This window comes from Ciona intestinalis, chromosome 9, assembly GCF_000224145.3.
Source record: "Ciona intestinalis chromosome 9, KH, whole genome shotgun sequence".
Taxonomy (NCBI): Eukaryota; Metazoa; Chordata; class Ascidiacea; order Phlebobranchia; family Cionidae; genus Ciona; species Ciona intestinalis.
The window spans coordinates 5,612,152-5,633,074 of NC_020174.2; the positions used below are offsets into that span (position 1 = coordinate 5,612,152).

The 20,923-nt window shown below is 37.9% G+C and overlaps 5 protein-coding genes across 5 annotated transcripts; 1 reads left to right on the forward strand and 4 right to left on the reverse strand.

The window, feature by feature from the left end:
* LOC100186413 (alpha-(1,3)-fucosyltransferase 6) lies at window positions 1-2,608 on the reverse strand. Its single transcript, XM_002128264.4, has 3 exons — window positions 1,998-2,608; window positions 1,526-1,754; window positions 1-1,452 (listed from the first exon to the last, which is right to left on the reverse strand). The coding sequence occupies exons 1-3, from the start codon at window positions 2,363-2,365 to the stop codon at window positions 844-846; spliced, it is 1,206 nt and encodes a 401-aa protein (XP_002128300.2). The 5' UTR covers window positions 2,366-2,608; the 3' UTR covers window positions 1-843.
* Window positions 2,609-4,370: 1,762 nt separating this feature from the next.
* On the reverse strand, window positions 4,371-6,645 carry LOC100184034 (alpha-(1,3)-fucosyltransferase 6-like). The gene is made up of 3 exons (XM_018813548.2): window positions 6,195-6,645; window positions 5,662-5,884; window positions 4,371-5,297 (listed from the first exon to the last, which is right to left on the reverse strand). The coding sequence occupies exons 1-3, from the start codon at window positions 6,608-6,610 to the stop codon at window positions 4,692-4,694; spliced, it is 1,245 nt and encodes a 414-aa protein (XP_018669093.1). The 5' UTR covers window positions 6,611-6,645; the 3' UTR covers window positions 4,371-4,691.
* A 2,380-nt stretch (window positions 6,646-9,025) lies between these two features.
* LOC100187188 (alpha-(1,3)-fucosyltransferase 6-like) lies at window positions 9,026-11,587 on the reverse strand. The gene is made up of 4 exons (XM_004226420.4): window positions 11,509-11,587; window positions 10,454-10,858; window positions 9,895-10,117; window positions 9,026-9,772 (listed from the first exon to the last, which is right to left on the reverse strand). The coding sequence occupies exons 2-4, from the start codon at window positions 10,810-10,812 to the stop codon at window positions 9,167-9,169; spliced, it is 1,188 nt and encodes a 395-aa protein (XP_004226468.1). The 5' UTR covers window positions 10,813-10,858; window positions 11,509-11,587; the 3' UTR covers window positions 9,026-9,166.
* Window positions 11,588-14,850: 3,263 nt separating this feature from the next.
* LOC100184793 (alpha-(1,3)-fucosyltransferase 6) lies at window positions 14,851-17,000 on the forward strand. Its single transcript, XM_002128566.4, has 3 exons — window positions 14,851-15,201; window positions 15,411-15,651; window positions 15,751-17,000. Exons 1-3 carry the CDS (start codon window positions 14,906-14,908, stop codon window positions 16,345-16,347), a joined length of 1,134 nt encoding a protein of 377 aa, XP_002128602.1. The 5' UTR covers window positions 14,851-14,905; the 3' UTR covers window positions 16,348-17,000.
* Window positions 16,221-18,559, reverse strand: gpx7 (glutathione peroxidase 7). The gene is made up of 3 exons (NM_001190351.1): window positions 18,358-18,559; window positions 17,602-17,869; window positions 16,221-17,184 (listed from the first exon to the last, which is right to left on the reverse strand). Exons 1-3 carry the CDS (start codon window positions 18,499-18,501, stop codon window positions 17,024-17,026), a joined length of 573 nt encoding a protein of 190 aa, NP_001177280.1. The 5' UTR covers window positions 18,502-18,559; the 3' UTR covers window positions 16,221-17,023.
* Window positions 18,560-20,923: the final 2,364 nt, after the last annotated feature.

Genomic DNA, 20,923 nt, shown 5'->3' on the forward strand with positions numbered 1-20,923 from the left:
TGGTTGTATAGATTTTCTTATATTTGTAAACCGGGTGTATTGCGTATTTTACTTGTTACGGTATACATAGGTTTGAGTTGTGCAAACAGAGAGGCATCTTAAACGATAGAAATTAAACAGTGTTCACAGATAGTGGTATGCCATAAAAGGTAATTGTTGGGAAGTCGCATACACAGCCGGCTACACCACATATACCGAATACATTAAAACTATAATATAAGACAAAATGTTAAAATATGCATATTCATATATAAAACTACAACTTGGAGAAGTTTGGCCGCGATTTAAAAGGTAAAATAAGTTCAAAAAATGCACCACAGAAGTGCTAATATAACAACATATATAATTAAGTACGGGCGCAAAAAACGCTAAAGGTGGCTGTATACTGTGTCCGGCATGCGAATTCGCCTGCGAAGTCGTTTTACCCATTACCGAGTTCCGCACGCGGCAGCGAAATCCGGACAAAACAGACAAATAAACGGACGAGTTCCGGATACTGTGTATACAGCCACCTTAACACGGCAAAAAAAACTCAATAAAAATGATAATCATAAAAGCCGCAAATATCTATTGGCAAAGCGGCGTTATAGACCTCATATACGCTATGTGTCGTATATATAGTATGGTACTGTTGAGGAAGATGGGACACCTTTAGCACATAATATCCAAACACGGTTTAATAGTTCTTGGAATGTTCGTTGTTTACTACCATGGGGAAACGAAAAGGTGTCCCATCTTCCCCACCTTACTAATATGCAACCATGCAACCTTTTAATGTAAAACAGATTTGTTATGAGCAGAAGTTTAGTAAAAGCATTAATTTTTAACTGATGAAAGTTTGTATTAAGCGAGGCACCCTTCACGGTCTGAGTTCATAAATGTTTCAGTTAAAGATGAAATGATTTTAGTTTCTTTGTTAGAAGTCAATTTTTCGCATAGACTTTTCGGAGGACGCTGAATATCCAAGTCCGGGTATCGTTCCTGCGTCATTCGGATCATCTTTTCATCTGTCATTGTCTCGTCCTCTCTCCAGCGAAAGTATTTTCTGTACTCATCGTCGTTTTTATCGAGGAATTGCAAATACTCAGCGAGCTTCGCTGGGCTATCGAAGTCGTCGGTGTGAATGAAGGAATCGAGCGGAGCAACCGACAACACGTCTTCTTTTGTCGGACCCCAAACCACTGGAACCATATCGTTTCTTAGAGCGTTGTCCCAAAACTTTTCCGTGATATAATCGCGACAATGTATGGCGTTCTCGAAAGCAAAATAAAACTTATGTTCTTTGATTGAAGGCGGATAAATCATTGGGAAAGATTTTGGAATCGATTCAGTTCCAGGAAAACACCGTCCTTGTGTTGTAATGTTTACGATTCCACTCGCAACGATTTCCTTGAAGTATTTCATGCGAGCCACGGCACCCGGCATGCCTTCGCATTTGCTGACGGCCCAAAACTGTGAATAATACAAAGTTACTTATCAAACTGCTATGATGGTATACGGTATAATTAAAAGGTCTTTCTCTTACCACGGTTTTCGTTTTGTGCTGCAGTATTTCGTCAACGACGTGTTTTCCTTTTGCGACAAAGTCCAAGATATATCCTCTGTAGCCGTAACCTCGAAAAACGTCAGCGTTTTGTCTGTACGTCCACGTCCAGTTAAAGAAACCGCCATCAAACTCGCGTAGGTCACGTCCTTCCATTTGAAGAATACCTGGGCCCTCTGCCGACCACCAGACGTACAGTTGGTTGGGATCTCTGCCGAACAAAAATTACAGAATAAACAAAACATTTCCGATACAAACATCCCATAATGTTATTTTTATCTCAAACGTTCTGGCCTAAAACAAAATATCTACTACCAAATATGTCAAGAAAAAAGAATGAAAACATGTCTCATCTTGCCCCAACCAACCACATGAGTATGTATGCGGTCCATCATCCCACTCAATATAATATATTGAGTATGTCATGAGCGCATGTATGTATAGACTATTGTACCTATAATGCCTCCACGGGATTTCGTTTTTAGCGATCACGGTATAGTGAAAGACAACAGCTTTTGCTTGAGTGATTTTGTTTCGATCGTACGTCTGAATACAATCACCCATTGGCGATCCTTCGGGTGGACCAGACGACTTGTCTCCCCATGGCAAACCCCAATAGAGAATCAGAGTTCTGTTATCATTTCCCTCCATTGTAAAATCCGATGAAAATTGCTCGACTCTGCTTTCAGTATAGGAAATTTGATCCGGTATTGTTTTCTCCAGCGAAGCCGGCTTTACTGTAAGCCAGATATAGCAAACGGTACTGGCCACACAGAGCACAATTATCAATCGAAAAATAAAACGAATTTTCATTAAAAACATTTTCTGTCGTCTGTCACAATAAACTCATGTAATTATTGCTAGGAAAATATTTATTTTAAAAAAGGCACAAGAAAAGAAGTTTTAAATTATTCATACGAGCCTATATCGGCTCTCATTTCCTTTCTCAGTTTCCGCATTCAGGCTTCCCATGCTGTGTTGTTGCTGCGTGTCCTTATGCTACGCTGTTACAGCTTACAGGCATTATAGTCTTTATTTAGCAATTTTCCCGCCTCTTGTTATTGACTATACTGAATACCCATACCGTTATCTAGGTAGCCTATAATATATAAATAATAGATCTTATATTTTACTTGATTTGTTCAGCGAATTTGCCTCATGTAATATAACAGTCAATCAACCCAAGACTTGAAAACCTATGTATTATTTCAATACACAACCAAACTACTTGTTTCTGGTATGTAGAATACTTGGCTCCAGCAAATGACTGTCAAATGTGGTTCATTTATTTCACTTTAACTTGTATTGTTTTGGTTGATACCCGTATACATGACGTCATCTATTAGTGAACATTTGACTATAAAACAAATTTTATAAAGATATATACTGGAGTCGCTAAAACAAACTCTGGTGTATCAGTTTACACTGGCAATACATGCTACCTGACAACACTGTATTATACTGTAATGTTCAAACTGTATCACGGTCGACTGCTCTTAGAAAAGAGGCGTCTGTCCCTCTGACAACTGTTGTGTATAAGTACCTGTAACTTTTATCAGTAAAACAGCTACAAAGGCCTAAGTACTGTTGCGTGTCGTAGCCCACACATCACTGCACATGTTAGTAACGTCAGCCAGCGGTAGAACAATTAACTAATACACCCACCGCCGTATTATAATATTGTTACATTCTATTGTGTTGCCCATAAAATTGTAGCCGTTATAAAATATCCTTATTGTATACATTCAAGCCAAATTCGTAATTCAAATCCTGAATCCAGGTAAAAATATGATTGTCAGCGGTTGTGTATGAACAATATACGTATAACAAGGATTTTATTTGCGTCTCTTTCTAATAAATTTTTAACGTTTCTTTTTAAAATCGCAGTCAAGACTTCACTCTAACAGGCAGCCCTGGTTCGCTATGTAGCTTTTTAATGTTCATTACCGGTAACTATGCAACGTGTTAACGTATACAGTTTTAGGAACTCGTCAACGGTTAGCAGATATTTTGTCGTTGCTAAATGAATTAATTCGTTAATATAACAACCAAAATAAGAGCGTTGTGACGTAGTAGCACAGGATGTGTAAAGTCCAACTTCAATACAATAAATGCCCAAACAAGAGAGCACAGCTCAAACGAGTTAGGGCGTAAATTAGAGTATAGCAAAAGGCCGCCTGTATTAAAAGCATGTATTAGTTTCTTCATAAATCCGCTGCTATTTTTATTTAACCAAAATATTTTCGATGTATAATCTACGCTAATTGTGTATTTATAGTCAGTGTGACTGTTTCCAATCTGGCACACCCAAACTAGCCGTAAAATAAACATTTGTCCTTTCCTGTTTATGATGGTAGGGCTGGCTCATACTTCTACCTTTTAATGGTTATACAGTAGCGTTGGAGAAGATGGGACACTTTTAGCACACAATTTCCGAATATTCTAAACAATTATTAAGGGTCTGTGGGAGTCGTGAGGATGCATTTGAATAACTCTTTTAATGTATTTTTGTTTACTACTTAATAGGACGAGAAATTAGAACGAACAGGTGTCCCATATTCCCCCACCCTATAACAGATCAGTATCAAACGAAAACTTTTTACATACATCTTACTTCACACTTGATTTTTTAACAAACTTGTATTTTCGTCAAAAAAAATATTTTGTTAAATTCACAAATGACATGAGTGATTTGAATGTGAAAATCACTACACTACGGTTGCCACATACGGCATGCAGCCTTTGTTTTATATGAACCAGAACAGCCGTGAGCGTATAAAGTGGTTATTCTTTTTCTCTTTATATGGACGAAAAGACTTGTAACGCATTTAATAATATTGTATTGAATACCTACAGAATTAAAAAAACGACCATTTACAAGCATGCAATAAATTGTAATAAATTGAACTAAAAGGATTCCGAATATATGGCAATTAAAAGCTAAACTGCTTATAGAGTAGGGGGGGAAGATGGGACATCTTTTCATTCCATTTTCTCGTCCCATTTGGTTGTAAACAAAAACATTCTAAGAATTCTTAAACCGTATCCTCACGACTCCCATAGACCGTTATTAATTGTTTAAAAGGCGGTCAGGATGTTTGGATATTATGTGCCAAAGGTGTCCCATCTTCCCCCACTCTACCTTATATTAAATCAGACATTTATCTTGTTCGGAAAGAATAAATTGAGCATTCAGGGAATCAATGATTTTTGTTTCTTGGTTTTCTATCAATCGTTTGCACAGGTTTATAGGAGTTCCTTCGACTGTTATGTTCGGGTATTTTTCCTGCGTCATTCGGATCATCTTTTCATCTGTCATTGTCTCGTCCTCTCTCCAGCGAAAGTATTTTCTGTACTCATCGTCGTTTTTATCGAGGAATTGCAAATACTCAGCGAGCTTTGCTGGGCTATCGAAGTCGTCGGTGTGAATGAAGGAATCGAGCGGAGCAACCGACAACACGTCTTCTTTTGTCGGACCCCAAACCACTGGAACCATATCGTTCTTTAAAGCATTGTCCCAAAACTTTTCCGTGATATAATCGCGACAATGTATCGCGTTTTCAAAGGCGAAGTAAAACTTATGTTCTTTCCACTTCGGTTCAAAGAGCATCGGAAATGGCCTAGGGATGTTTTCTGAGCCAGGAAAACATCCTCCGTACGCAGTGACCTCTAACCCAGCTGCCACAAGTGCTTTATAATATTCCATTCGCTTGTTGGCACCAATTGAACCACCGCAATGACTTACCCCCCAAAGCTGTGGAAATTTTATAACCACTAAATTGCCTATATATACATAAAGTGTACATTGGGTTGGGATAAGATCTGCATGTTTTCGTTATCTTTCATATCGCTTCCTTTATAAGGGCAATCAATGTTTACATAAGTGCTATACCCCAATATTCGTGTGGTGCTCCCGACTGCATAACAGAGCTTTATGCTAACTGTTATGAACACGATTGGGAAATATGAGATATTATGTGCTGAAGGTATCCCGTCTTACCCCAGAGCACTATATTTAAAAGTGTAAACAATTAATATAGAGTGTTGCTTAAAATTATAATGAATTTAACTGTATGGGTTATAGCTTGCATATACACAACATTCATTCATTAACTTACAGCCATTTTCTTTTTGTGCGAAATTATGTCATTGACTGTTTGATTTCCTTTTGTAACGAAATCCAGTGCCGCCTTTCTGAATCCATACGTCCTATGCGCATCTGCACTCCTCATGTATGTCCATGTCCAGTTAAAGAAACCACCATCAAACTCAAGTAGAGCTTCGCGACCAAAATTAGCGGGGGCTTCGGCACACCACCATACAAATATCTGATGCTTGTCCCTAAAGATAAAGCACTGTGGGATAAGATGGAACACCTTAAGCACATAACATCAAAATATTCTGATCGTTTTTTTTTTGAACATTTAACAACGGTCTGTGAAAGTCGTGTGAGCATATACGGTTTTATAATTCTTTGATTGTTCTTTGTTTACTGCTAGAACAAAAGAATTGAACAAAAAGGTGTCTTATAGTCCCTTACCTTATACTATACACAGTTTACAACTATTTGATAACTATTTTTTCACTTAACTCAAGCTAAAACACAGACGTGCAAAAACATAAAGATACAAATAAACAAACGCATTTATACCTATAATGTCTCCACGGGATATCATTTTTACCGATTTTGGTAAAATGAAATAGGACTGCATCCGCTTCTGGCAATCTGCTTTGGTCATAAGTCACAGAGCATTCAGCACCGAGCCCAGCATCATCATAGCTTGTCCCCCAATACAAAATTAAAGGTTTCTTTTTCGGTGTCGTCGTAGGAGCAGGCTTGCTGTATTGAATAACTTTTGGGGTCGGTTCATTCAACCCAGTAGGAACAGTTGTAGGGGGAAGGACATCGCTACTTTTCAACTCAATATTGCGTGCAGACTGTTGCCGAGAATAAATTCGTATTGGAATCGTCCTATGGATAACCCACCAGCAAAACAGAGCTGAAACACCAGCACTTATCATGGCTAATCGTTTCCAACGCTGCCGATACTTCATGCTATAGCCCATATTGCAATTAAAATATCTGTGTTGGATTCAAAATGTGGTAAATATGCCTCATGCTTTCGTACAGTTATGTTCTATGCTCTATTCTATTCTATTCTATTCTATTCTGTATGGGTGAGGTCCGTGAGGACCTTGGGTTTAGGCGAGACTTGGCCCATTACCCCAACACCCTTGTATGTTCTATGCTCACAGTCGTACCAAACATTTAGAAATTAAACTGTAAACCTCATTTATTAATATATACATAAGCCACCAACAAACATATAGTAGGATGGGGGAAGATGGGACACCTTTTTATTCTATTTTCTCGTTCCATTTGGTGATAAACAAAGAACATCCAAAGAATTACAAAATCGTATCCTCACGGCTCCCATAGACCGTTGTTAATTGTTTAAAATACGATCAGGATATCTGGATATTATGTGTTAAAGGTGTCCCATCTTCCCCCATCCTACTATATTATTATAAACAGTGAGTAGCGTGAAATTATAAACCATATTTAGATATATCCTAATAACTATTCTGTTATAAATCAGTATAAACAAAATAAATTCCAATGATTCAACCAAAAAATTCAACTTTAACGTCGAAAACTAAGCAGTCAAAGTACGTGAAATCCAAGTGGGAACGATGCGAATTCTGTCAAAGCAAACAAAAGAACCGATCTAGCCAACACGGAAACCCCAGACGCCGGTTATGTTTATTCTGCACTTTTGATTATTCAATCCATCAGCATATGGAAGATTTTTTTGCATATGTTATTCCATATAGGCCTTTTAATGAATTTATATGCTCTACTAAAAATGCTAGAACTATATGTTTTGTTTTAAAACAAACGTCAAAACATTTACTTACAGGATTTACAATAACATATATAGGAGGGTGGGGGAAGATTGGACACTTTAGCACATAATATCCAAATATCCTGATCGAGGTCTAAACAATTAACAACAGTATGTGGGAATCGTGAGGGTATGGTTTTATTATCTTTGAATGTTTTTGTTTACTATCACCTGGGACGAAAAAATAGAACAAAAAAGCTGTCTCATCTTCCCCCACCCAACTATATAGTAGGATTGGGAAATATGGGACACCTTTTCATTCTGTTTTCTCGTCCTACTTGATAGAAAAGAAAGAACACTCAAAGAATTATAAACCATATCCTTACGACTTCCATAGACTGTTGTTAATTGTTTAAAACACGGTCAGGAGATTTGGATATTTTGTGCTATGGGTGTCCCATCTTCTCCCACCCCACTATACTCTTACCATAACGCATATTTATTCGTCTACAGCTACACTGCAAGTTATGCAATTCATAGAACTACAACAATGGTCTAATAGTGATTGGTGCCCAGCAGGAAACAGAAAATTGCTCCAAAATTTTAAAACATCGTAAACGATAAAAACCGGCGACATGACGACGCAAACAGCAAGAGCTATATAGTTTGTTTTAGTTATTCGTTAAAAATTACCATCTTAATAGCACGGTGTGTAAAGAGTCAACACGTAAACCAACATAATAAAGTGAAAGAAAGTCCAGCGCTGGCTCTTAGTTATTTCAACAAAGATATTTTGAAAATACCGAGCCTTTTATTTAGGGTGACGGAAGATGAGAAACTTATTCATTTTATTTTCTCGTTCCATTTGGGAGTCAACAAAAACATTTAAAGAATTTTAAAAACGTATCCTTACAACTCCAGTAGACTGTTGTTAATTGTTTAAACATGATCAGGGTATTTGGTTACAGTAGGGTGGGGGAAGACGGGACAACTTTAGCACATAATATCCAAATATTCTGATTGTATTTTAAACAGTTAAAAACGGTCATTTGGGAGTCGTGCGGACACAGTCTTTTTTTGAATATTCTATGTTTTCTACCAAATGGGACGAGAGAATAGACTGAAAAGTGTCCCATTTTCCCCACCTTACCATATTATGTGCTTAAAGTGTCCCATCTTACCCGGCAGAACTACAAGTCTATAGCACAGTTAATTTCAAATTCCAACCGCAAAATTGCATTACTGCTAGTCTGTTTTATACACCGTATTAAATATTACACGGATCGTTTCTACCTGCCAAACTTTAAATCTCTCAAACAATATCAATTGAGACTATGGTTTCGTTATTAATAGTTTCCGGTAAGTAATCGTTCTAAACTACAGCTTGTATATTGACAACTAGTTAGTAACATACGCGGCTATTGTAATCTATCCGCTACCATGAACAACAGACGTGCAGCCAACCTATAAATAGAATCAGTTATTTCGTTTGTGTACTGCTATGTTGGATATGTTGATAGCTTTATTCTGAAAAAAAAATCGACGAACGTAGAAACCGCGATGTCATTATACTACCTAATAACTAATGCCTATGTGGTCCATGGCAGCTAAACTGACAAAACAAACTAATCCGTGTGTCGTATATATCTACGCAAAACAATTTAATCACGAATAAAATAATTAAACATGTAGTTTTATGTATAATATAAATTATAAACTGTGTTATGCGAGTGTGGAAAATATGATTGCTTGTTTTTTATGAAATGTTTTTTTATGATTATGAAAGGCATTCCGGTCTCTCAGAAGTGATAAACTCGTCTGTAACAGATGGAATGATTTTGGTTTCTTCGTTTTCAAGAAGTCTGGTGCATAGGCTTTTGGGCGTCAGTTCAATATTTAAGTCCGGGTATCGTTCCTGTGTCATTCTGATCATCTTTTCATCTGTCATTGTCTCGTCCTCTCTCCAGCGAAAGTATTTTCTGTACTCATCGTCGTTTTTATCGAGGAATTGCAAATACTCAGCGAGCTTTGCTGGGCTATCGAAGTCGTCGGTGTGAATGAAGGAATCGAGCGGAGCAACCGACAACACGTCTTCTTTTGTCGGACCCCAAACCACTGGAACCATATCGTTCTTTAAAGCGTTGTCCCAAAACTTTTCCGTGATATAATCGCGACAATGTATCGCGTTTTCAAAAGCGAGGTAAAACTTATGTTCTTTCCACTTCGGTTCAAAGAGCATCGGAAATTGCCTTGGAATGTTTTCCACGTCGGGGAAACATCCTCCAAACGTGGTAATGTTCAAACCAGCTGCAACAAGTGCTTTGTAATATTCCATTCGTTTTATTGCTCCATTTGTTCCACTGCAACGGCTTACACCCCAAAGCTGGAAACAAGTTATAATTTCAGCCCAATTCTACATTTAATGTTTAAAGTTTAGCAAAATGCCCCCAACTAAATCACATCGTACAATAAATAATCTTGACTGTTTAAGCTAAAGATACTTACAGCCATTTTCTTTTTAAAGGATATTACGTCATCGATTGCCTTTTTCCCTTTTTTAACAAACTTCAAAGCTCCGTCCCTGGATCCATAATACCGTAATACATCAGCTGATCGCTTGAACGTCCATGTCCAGTTAAAGAAACCACCATCGAACTCTCGTAGGCCGTTCCTCCCAAATAACCTTGGTCCTTCCGCACACCACCAGACAAAGATTTGTCTTTTGTCTCTAAACAATTCAAGTAAATGCAGCTTATCAACACAGCAGTCAAGTTTGTATTGTGCAAAAACAAAATCTTGCTACTTACAGTAGGGAGGGAGAAGAAGGGACACTTTTAGCACATAATGTCCAAATATTCTTAACAATAAACAACGGTCTTTGGGAGCCGTGAGGACACGGTTTTATATTTCTTTACATGTTCCTTGTTTACTACCAAATGAGACGAGAAAATAGAATGAAAAGGTGTTCCATCTTTCTTCACCCTATTATATTTAGCGCTACTTTTACACTACTCCGAACAAAAATATACTAAATTATTGAAACTAAAAAATGTGAAAAAGTTACCTGTAATGTTGCCATGGTATTTGGTTTCCATTAATCGTAGTGAAGTGAAACACAACTGCTATGGCGTCCGATATTTTGCTTCGGTTGTACGTTAGTATGCATTCATCCATTAAACTCCCTTCTTCTGGCCCATTTATACCCCATGCTTTACCCCAATACAAAATAAGGGGCGACTTTTTCGAAGCTGCAGCAGTTGTGCTTACTGTGTCGGGGCGTAACTCGTCTATTTTGTTTGTTTCTAATATTTCTTTACTGGTTTCTTGTGCTGTGCTTTCCGCATTAATCCAGCTCCATAAAAAGTACAATGTCAACAATATAATGCTTGCTGCAGCTACTTTGACCAACTTTCGATTTATCATTGTTGGTTTGTAACTTGAACGGGTGATTATATAACCACTGCTGCACCTAAATAGTTTGAGGGTTAGATTATATATTGTTATTCTCTTTTATAATCTCATAAGTGGTATACAAAGAATATAAAACCATATCCTCACAACTTCTATAAACCGTTGTTAATTGATTAAAACACGATCCGGATATTTGATTATTATGTGCTAAAGGTGTCCCGTTTTCCCCCACCATATACTATATCTTTTTAAAACGGTATACACCATAGCCTAGCCCACTCATTAAACTACAACTTTCGTCTTCATTATTCCCCTCTCTGTTTGCACAAGCCAACATATGTAAACTGTTCCAAGCAATAAACAATACCCTGTCCTTTTATACCTGCCTTTTCCTATTTGCAAAACTCAACACATGTGAACCGTACCAGGTAATAAACAATATAAATCTAGTTTTTCAAACAGAAAAGCTAGATGGCTGGCTCTCGCTCATCCTACTGTTAAATCTCAAAAATTATCTAATCTAAAACAATTATCTAATTTCTGAAGAGCGTCCCGCCCATAAAATTTATCACTATGAGTATAAACGCGATCGAAACGAGAGGGAGGCTTAGGAATGACTTAGTAACTGATGGATAGATTATTCAAATACACTTACAAATAGCCTACAGCATTAACCAGCGTGTAACCTTTTAACAAAAGGAAACTTACTTCTATTTATCTCTTTTATTTTGCAATATTATCACCTGTAAATCAACCTCGCTACATTGCCAATTGTTTTATAAAAGGTAATCCTGAAAAGTATAAGGATACGCACAGTGTCATTACAAGTAACATATATAGCAGGGTGTGGAAAGATGGGACACCTTTAGCACCCATCTTCCCCCACTCTAATATACTAGCTGTTGAGATTAATGCCGTTATGGTTCACTGAATCCAAACGAAAATGCAAAGGAGCTGAAACGTTTTATATACAAGAAGCAAACTGTCGAACAGCTATACTCGGTTTATTGTTCAATCTGCTACATATTTAAAATAAATATCCATGTTAACCCGATATAGTACTATCCGCATAACTCAGGTAACATTTCACTAGAATAATATGACCGGATGTCGTTTACTAAATGATTAATATATCACTTCCTTACCATCATAGCAATACAAGCTTTAGATGGATAACAGCGATAAATCTATACGTTACCAAATAACTATAACACATAGCATAATAAATCATATAAAAACGACCGGTATAACGTATGTAAGGCGTGTATAGCCTAACTTTCTCGCGGTAATCCACCCGCGCAAATGTTTACCGAAGCATATAATTGTGTATAGGGGCGTTATTTTACCTTTTACTATGATATAGTGGGGTGGGGGAAGATGGAACACCTTTTTATTCTGTTTTCTCGTCACATTTGGTAGTAAACAAAGAAAATTCAAAGAATTATGAAACCGTATTCTCACGACACCCATAGACCGTTGTTAGTTGTTTAAAACACGATCAGGATATTTGGATATTCTGTGCTAAAGGTGTCCCATCTTTCTCCACCCTAATATACCAGAAGTGTTCCACCAAGGGAATTCTGCGATTTTATGGCTTGGCTTGCAAAGGTAGAAAGCATACATTGCCGTTATAATATTCGCTGTTATTCTATATGTAAGGTTAGGTAGGCTATATAGCTTGGAGATCGGTATTTACAAACTTTAGATTGTACTGCTGTTGTAAAATTCGATACCGTTAGCGCCTAAATCCCATATTTCCCGATTTTTAACAATTAGCAACGTTTATTTTCGAGTTGTGAGGTTTTATAATTCTGTAAATAGTCTTTGTTCACTACAAAATGGGTAGAAAAAAAGAGAATGAAAACACGTCCCATCTTACCCCACCCTACTCAACGCTGTCCCGTAACGTGAAATAACCACATGAGTTTGGTAATGACGTTGATGTTTCCGCTTTCCCTACGTAACCACTTGCGTATCTACTGCACTACATTTCCACAGAGAATTTCAATGCATGTAGAAGTATCTTGTATTGCCTGTCAAGTAAATCAATTCCTTTCAATGAACATATCTGGCTTGTCTGACTCGTTTGAATGGGCGTCGTATACGTATGCATCTGAGCACAGGATGTATCCTCCTTTACTGTTTTCTTTTCTACCACGCATTACATTTTCCAAGTACAGGAAAGTTTTGACGTTACATGAGTCAACCATGTCAAGTCAGCAGATTTTATTGAGCGAACAAACAACAAATTACGCCGAAAAATCGTTCACAGAAATGCCAGTAGTGAAAAACATAAGTGTACAATTCAACTTGCATCTTCTGAACAGTAGGATTGCAGAACAAATTATTATTACAGTTTTGATCATCAGCAGTTTGTATCTCTCGCTTGCTTGTCTTGCATATTCATCAAAATATTTTAACTTGAACCCAAAGTTGAAACATTCAAACCTCGCTATATGCTTTGTTTCTTGCTTACTATTTCCTCAGTGCATTTGGTTCGAGGCAGAAGTGTTTTTAACCCCAAAAACAGAAATGTTTTGCGTAGCTTACACGGTGATAAACGCAACAATTGGAACAATTACGAGAACTATCATATACATGGTGTTGTGGTGGCGTCAGTATGCCTTGTATCAGCATCAGCTTGAATATTTGCTTTCACGTTTTATTCGAATGGTCAGTCGCTCAACTTTTGTTGGAATCTTTACTTTCGCAGCTGTGCAGATCGTAAGCTTATCGCTCGTTCCACAAGAGGTTATTGACAGCAGTTGTAGAAGTTGTGAGATACCTGCTATCCTTGGAGTAATACTTCCGATGGTCTTCACGATTTCTTCGCTCTTTCAAGTTGTCCTGTTGGCGCTTACGTTGTATCCCATCATACTACACATGCTTCGCGACAAAACCACACCAAGCAATATTCGTATGGACTCTGTTGTCTTGAGACTCGCATGCTGCACAGGCGCTTGCGTTTTCTGTGACTTTGTGTTTGTTCTTAGCATTAGATTGAAACCACAAACGTCATCCTACAATCTCATTCCTGTATTGTATGGATACAACTCTCTGTTCAACTCAATCGCAGCACTATGCTCGTTTGCGGACTACAAGACCCGTCTATTTCCTTTTCGATACGAAAAAGCTTATCAGCCCAGTTTTAACGGGAATAACATTCCCACTCAAGCAGAAGCAAGCATCACGCCCTATGAGCTGGAATATTCAGTGGAAATTTAACCTAAGAAACAAGTGCTTTACTGTAATATTTGTATAAATTTTTACCGTGCCGTGTTCGTTTAATACATTTTAACTGATTTTTAATGTTTCATCGGGGTTATTATAAACTGTGTGCGAGAATATGCACGAACGTTGACTAATGACGAGCAAAGTCCAAAATGTAGGCTAGTATACGCATGAAATTGTACTCGTTTATTATTAGTTGGTTATCTAGTTAGAAAGGTCGTTTGTATCATCATTGTACGTTATGTGTTCACTCATTTTTTTTAGCAGCGTTACGCAAGGGCCCAGAGCAATCGGCCCCTAACAGAAAATAAAGTTTATATTACTTCTATGTAGCCAGCGGAGCGTGACGCTGAAAACAACGTCATTGGGTCATTTATTTTGCAAAATACGTCGTATAGTTGTAGTACAGGTGTAGTACAAGTAGTTCTCTACTTATTTGGTGTCACAGAGTAAAAAACATTTATAATATGTTATTACAAAGAGATATGGCATGTACAATAAACTGTAGAAGAGAAACAGCACGAGATAAATGATCAAAACTGTGTCTGTTTATTTTCGAGTTTGGGAACCGAATCCAGACGGATACCTAGAAAACGTGTCGACGTGAGAGAAATGGCAGCCTGGTATAATGGACACCAATACCTATAGTATAGGAACTGTGCTTAGCAAAACGGAGGTTTAGGAAGCAATGGTATTGAAACTCAGTGTAAGAAGAAATGTGATGGTGCTGCAATAAAATCTGTTTAAAGTTAAAACACGAAGATTACATAATACAGACGACTTTATATTATTGTAAATTTGTAATTATAATGGTTTAAACAGGTAGTGTTCTTGAGCGAATTATGTGCTAGGTTTATAACATTGCAGAGTTAAAATGCAACCTAAGGGTTACATACTCTGTTTTGGTGTGATTGCTGTATTTGGATGTGCTGTTGAAATCTGTTACTTGTTTCTGCTGTCCGATTACGCGATAATCCCTTTTTGGGGGCATAGGAAAACAGGGGTCGTACTTTTCTGGGCACCGCCGACAGGTCCGTTGCCTCCAGAAGGAATGAAATTAGGCGGCCAATGTGTTATTACATATGACCGTGAACAGCTGCGACGTGCAGACGTGGTTGTATTTCATCACAGCAGTATAGCACCTAAAGATTTACCGTGGAAGCATTTTAGGTACGGTTTTGGTTTGTTGTTTTTATGAAAAATATAGCTCTCACTGTAAATATAGTCTATATTGCTTACAAATGTCCGCATTTAAGTTTATTTAAAACTACCTAAAATGTTCGCAAAACACAAGTAACGCTTGGTTCGAGCTTCGTGAAAACATAGAACAGAGGAAAACTTTGTGAAAATTTAGACCCAGTTGTGTTGTATTGTCACAGACGTTCGGAGCAGTTGTTTGTTTGGTGGACATCCGACAGCCCCGGGAAAGTAAAACATGACCTCGGGTTGTCCCTTGCCGAGCTACGTGGGTTCGACAATGGGTTCTTTAACTGGACGATGACATATTTGCACGACGCTGATGTCGTTCGTAGTTATGGCTATCGTGGTGATCTTCTCAATGACGTAACCAAAGGAAAATCGGCGGTAGACGACATCATATCCCAAAAGAAACAAGTTGCGGTAATTCTTAGTAAAACCTAATTTAAAGCAGTTATTGTTGTGCATACAAATGACCAATTTAAATCTGTTTGAAACTTATTGTTTAAAACCATCATTCAGATGTGGATGACCAATCAATGCAATGGTTCACAGCTTGCCATGATGCGCGAGTCGTATGTTAAGGAGCTTCAAGAATCGGGGTTGAAACTGAACGTTTACGGAGATTGTTTGGGCAGTCATAATACCGCTCACCCCTCTGAGCAAGAGATGAAATCTCACAAGTTTTACTTGGCCTTTGAAGATGCATTTCACTGTCGCGAATATATCACAGAAAAGTTTTGGGACAATGCTTTAAGAAACGATATGGTTCCAGTGGTTTGGGGTCCGATTAAAGATGACGTGTTGTCGGTTGCTCCGCTCGATTCCTTCATTCACACCGACGACTTCGATAGCCCAGCAAAGCTCGCTGAGTATTTGCAATTCCTCGATAAAAACGACGATAAGTACAGAAAATACTTTCGCTGGAGAGAGGACGAGACAATGACAGATGAAAAGATGATCTTCGAACTAAAAGAAAAGTACCCAGACATAGAAGCACAACAACGTTCAGCAAACTTATGTCAAAAAGAAATGAAAAACACCGGATATAAAGTAATCCTGTCCATCGTAGACGAATTCTTTGTTCGCAACAAGCTAGAATGCTCAGAATATACTTAACGTAGCGAGTATAAACACCAACAGACGTCAAGCAGTTTCAACGCATCTAATATTAGTGAAACACTACAAGCACGCAGTGTGTATGTTTTTATTATGCAATTTCGTACAATTTTAGCAATGATATAGTTGTTAGCGAAATAATCCTTTAATTTAGCACTGTAAAGATCGAGTTTGAACGAGTTATAGTTTTTATGGTTGCTATTCTTGATGCATTTTTAAATTTTTATCTTATTATTTTCCGCCTGTCGCTTTAAGTTGAAACTGGGCAAACAGAGGGGCAACTGTATAAAACATATTCGCTATGTATCACGCTATTCATTTAAATGGTACACGGTTTCGTCTATATATACTGTACACAGAACTATAATGTCTCATCTTACCCCACCGTACAAAACAGGGCGTTTTATAAAGAGTAAGCTGTGACAACGCTTATACCAAGGTTACTACATGTACTCTAAACACGTATGTATATATATCGCAATCTTTATTTCTCTGTATGCTTACGTTTGCATATATTTTACACGTACACGGCAATATCTTTTGGTTACAATAACCGTTAAAACTGCATGCAATAAGCGGAATAACAACTTCCGTAAATCACGCCCACAAAACACACGTCTCCGCTGCCGAATGACAACTTTCGTTCATTATAATTCCTTGGTTGACTTTGTAGCATTTATAACTCCGCGTGAGTGTTCTTCAATTTTTGAATTGCTTTTAGAATTTCGTCCTTCACTTGGCTAACACTTATGGATGGCCCCCACTCATTTATCACGTTGCCCGATCCGTCCAGCAAATATTTCCAGAAGTTCCACTGAGGTTCTTGCCCCGTGCTTCCTGCAAACATCGTAGTTATAATAATGTATTGATGGAGCATTATAAAAATACTATGTAGATTTTTAATTAAATTTCCGAACGACGCACTTTATTTTATTTGCCATTTTATTATTGTATTGTTTTTAAAGTTCTGTGTCCATGCAGTATGTAAAACCGCGTGGAATTTTATTAATTAATTTATTTATTAATAAAAAACTATTACACGGTACGTCGTTACAATATATAGTAGGATGGGATAGGACACTTTTTCATTATATTTTTCGTCCCATTGGGTAGTAAACAAAGAAAATGCAAAGAAGTAATCCTCACGACTCTCATTAACCGTTGTTAAGTGTTTAAAACACGATCGGGGGTATTTGGATAATATGTGCTAAAGGTGTCCCATCTTCCCCCACCCTACTGTATTCCCATACTCACTTCTCAAGAATTCGTATGCAGGATGCGCGTCTCTGTCTCTCACGTCTATCTTGGCGAAAATAGGAAAGCTAGCTTTGTATTCGCTGCTTGCAAACTCCTGTATATAATGGTTGTCGTGTGGTTCTTGTTCTCCGAACTGATTACACGGGAAAGCAAGGACTGTGAACGGCTGTTCCTTTTGCACAAGCTCATTCTGCAGTGCAGTTAGTTCCTTGTAATGTTCGTCTGTGTACCCGCACTCGCTGGCAACATTAACAACGAGTGAAACCTGGAAATGTAAAGACATGATTACTGAACCACAAAACAGAATTGTGTGGGAAGATTACTGTTGTTTGTTGTATGTTTTGACCTATCTCCTTCCGTACTGAGGAAATTTGTCTGGCCCACATTTATTTAATGTAAACACGGCACTTGGGTACGAAACTGTCTCTGGTTCTCGTGGTTCTGTTTTAACCCATAAAAACACACATTATGTATCGCAGTAAGTAGCATTAAACTATTTTACTATAGATCTACCTCGCTTTTGACAACTACGACACGCAGAGCATAATAAAACGAGTATGGTTTCCGCTTATGGGCTTATGCCAGACGTTTTGTTGCGTTCTCTGTAGTTTATGGAGAAATGTTTAATCTAGATACAGTTTAATTATAGTATAGTAGCATGTGTATACTATGACTTCATAGTACACATCATTCGGTTTCTCATTAAGTATTCCAACCAACCGTTTCTCACATAATTAAAATACGGGACTTTACCTTTCCGATGTATTTCTTCAAGGAAACTGTTTCCCCGTCAAAAGTTTTTACATTGTAATCGTAAAATCCATTGTGCTTATTCTCACTAAACACACCAAACAGTGGGGCCAACAAAACCAAAACCCGCAGAACCTCCCTTGCCATTCTGAATTACGCCAATGTTGTCACACACACCAATCAAGAATCTTACTGAGCGCACTACACGCTTGACGAAGCAGCGTGCGCCTTTTCTTGCACTGCCTTTTTCTCACAACTACTACGAGCGCCGCATTCGCACATAGTTGCGACTAAAGAAAGGTTTTAGGAGGTTGTAAACAGTGAGCGTTTCGCTATCGCATTTGTTTGCAGTGTATAACAGTTCTAAATTATCATTGGGTGTCAGTTGTATTTACAAATTAAAAATATTATCGCTCACAGAGTATACAGTATTCGAAACACCGAGTATCACAAAAAGATTTCTCCTATAACTTTATTCCTTCAGGTTGAAACATGTCCTGATAGTTGTTTAAAATTGTAGTTAAATATGATTAGTCTGAGAAATGGGCCGCTGCTTTTCAGCACTCTAGCGGACCATGTGAATACCACAGACGCTCGTGGGAAGCTTACAAATCACCAAACTGCAACTGAAAAACTGAAAGATGCGACTTGACATCCTTCATTCACCATATAAGGTATGTTGCTCTCACAATTACATCTCTTCGTACTTGATTCACAAGTACAAAATAAATTAAACTAAAACAATATACGACGTTTGCCCATCGCGTATATGCTACGGGTTCGAGACTATGCTACGGGTATGCTACGGGTGCGAGACTCGATGCTGCTACCATTGGGGACGCGTGTTTTCTAGGGCAAGACACATAACAGAAATTGCTTTAACATAGTTGTTTCTAACTGGTTGTTTAAATTAACATTCATTAAATAGTTATAAAAAATCGAAAAAATAATCACCCACGAAGTTACATATGTGGTAAAAACTCGGATTTGTAAGTACGCATAAACTTACGTACCCGTTTCTCCACATGCACAAGAACCATCCATCCATCTAGGACGTAGCGCCTTGCCAATATTATCTCTTATTACCACCGCGAGACACCCAAGCCGCCACTTTTCTATATTAACAGAAGTGCGACGTATATCAACGACGTCGACAATGATATCGGCGGGTGTTGTTACTTTGATTTTCTCCGTAGTAGTAAAGTGTATATGGAATCCACATGTTTTGCACGTTTCGATGAGCATAAAAACGGTCCACGTTGAACTCGTAAGACCGGCTTTGGTGCGAAACCGTGCAAGCATCTGTCCAGAACTTAAGCTTTTGTGGGGTGAGGGAAATGGGACGAATTTCAATTATATTTTCTCGTCCCATTTGGTAGTAAACAAATAACAATTAAGGATAATGAAACTGTGTTCTCACGACTGCTATATACACCGTTGTTAATTCTTTAAAATATGGGATATTATAGGCAACAGGTGTCCCGTCTTTCCCCGCCCAATAATACAAGAAACATATAAATATGCGACGAACGCAGTAGGCTACAGCTAAAGTAAAATGTTACAGATTGAAAAGTGACAAAATATTTTACTTAATTATCCATTTGCTGCTCACAAGTTAGAATCCCCTTACCAGTAAACTTATACTTATCGTCTGTAGGGTGTAACGGTCACGCCTTTTATCCAAAACAATATTTCTTTCTTTTTTATCAATAAGCGTGTTTTAACAACTGTTGTTTTACCGTTACTACCCGTCTTTTCGCTTTTGTCAACTCTCTTGTTCTTCGCTATCGTGACCGAAGAGACGAAATAAATTTCATTCATTCATTCATACTGAAGAAATATCCACGCGGTTCCAAGCCATAACTGATTAAAACATCGCATAACAACGTATCATCAGTAAATAGGGCAATGCAACTTTACAACAGCAGACTGTTTCTTAGTTTGAAGTTTTTAAATACATCTACGCGATTGTACACTACAAGCAGCGTCGTGCATTTTCCGCGTAAATGACAACTATGTTAAATTAAGGTGGCTGTACGCAGTATCCGGAATTCGTCCGGATTTTGCTGCCGTATGCGGAATTGGACACGGGTTTGCATACGACTTTGCAAACGAATTCGCATGCCGGATACTGTGTAGGCTACAGCCACCTTTAGTCTGTTTGTTAAATCAATTGCACTTTGCAAACGAATTCGCATGCCGGATACTGTGTAGGCTACAGCCACCTTTAGTCTGTTTGTTAAATCAATTGCGTAACGACGCATCGGTATTTTTAGAAACCTTTACGCCACTACATACATTTATTGTAGCGGTTTTTCTGATATTGAAACGTTTTGAAAATATGGGATATTACTTGATAACGGTATCTATCTTACCCTACAGTACTAATTGCCGTCAATGCAGAAAGTTCAATTGCATTTACATTTAAAACAATATAGCCAATGTTTCATTGCAATACATTACGGCACTTGTACACTAAAACATAGTGGTGTTTGTACTTTTTATTACAAACATCTAAATTAGTGGTGTAACGCCAAAGACCAAAGATGCTCCAATATGAAGAAATGTT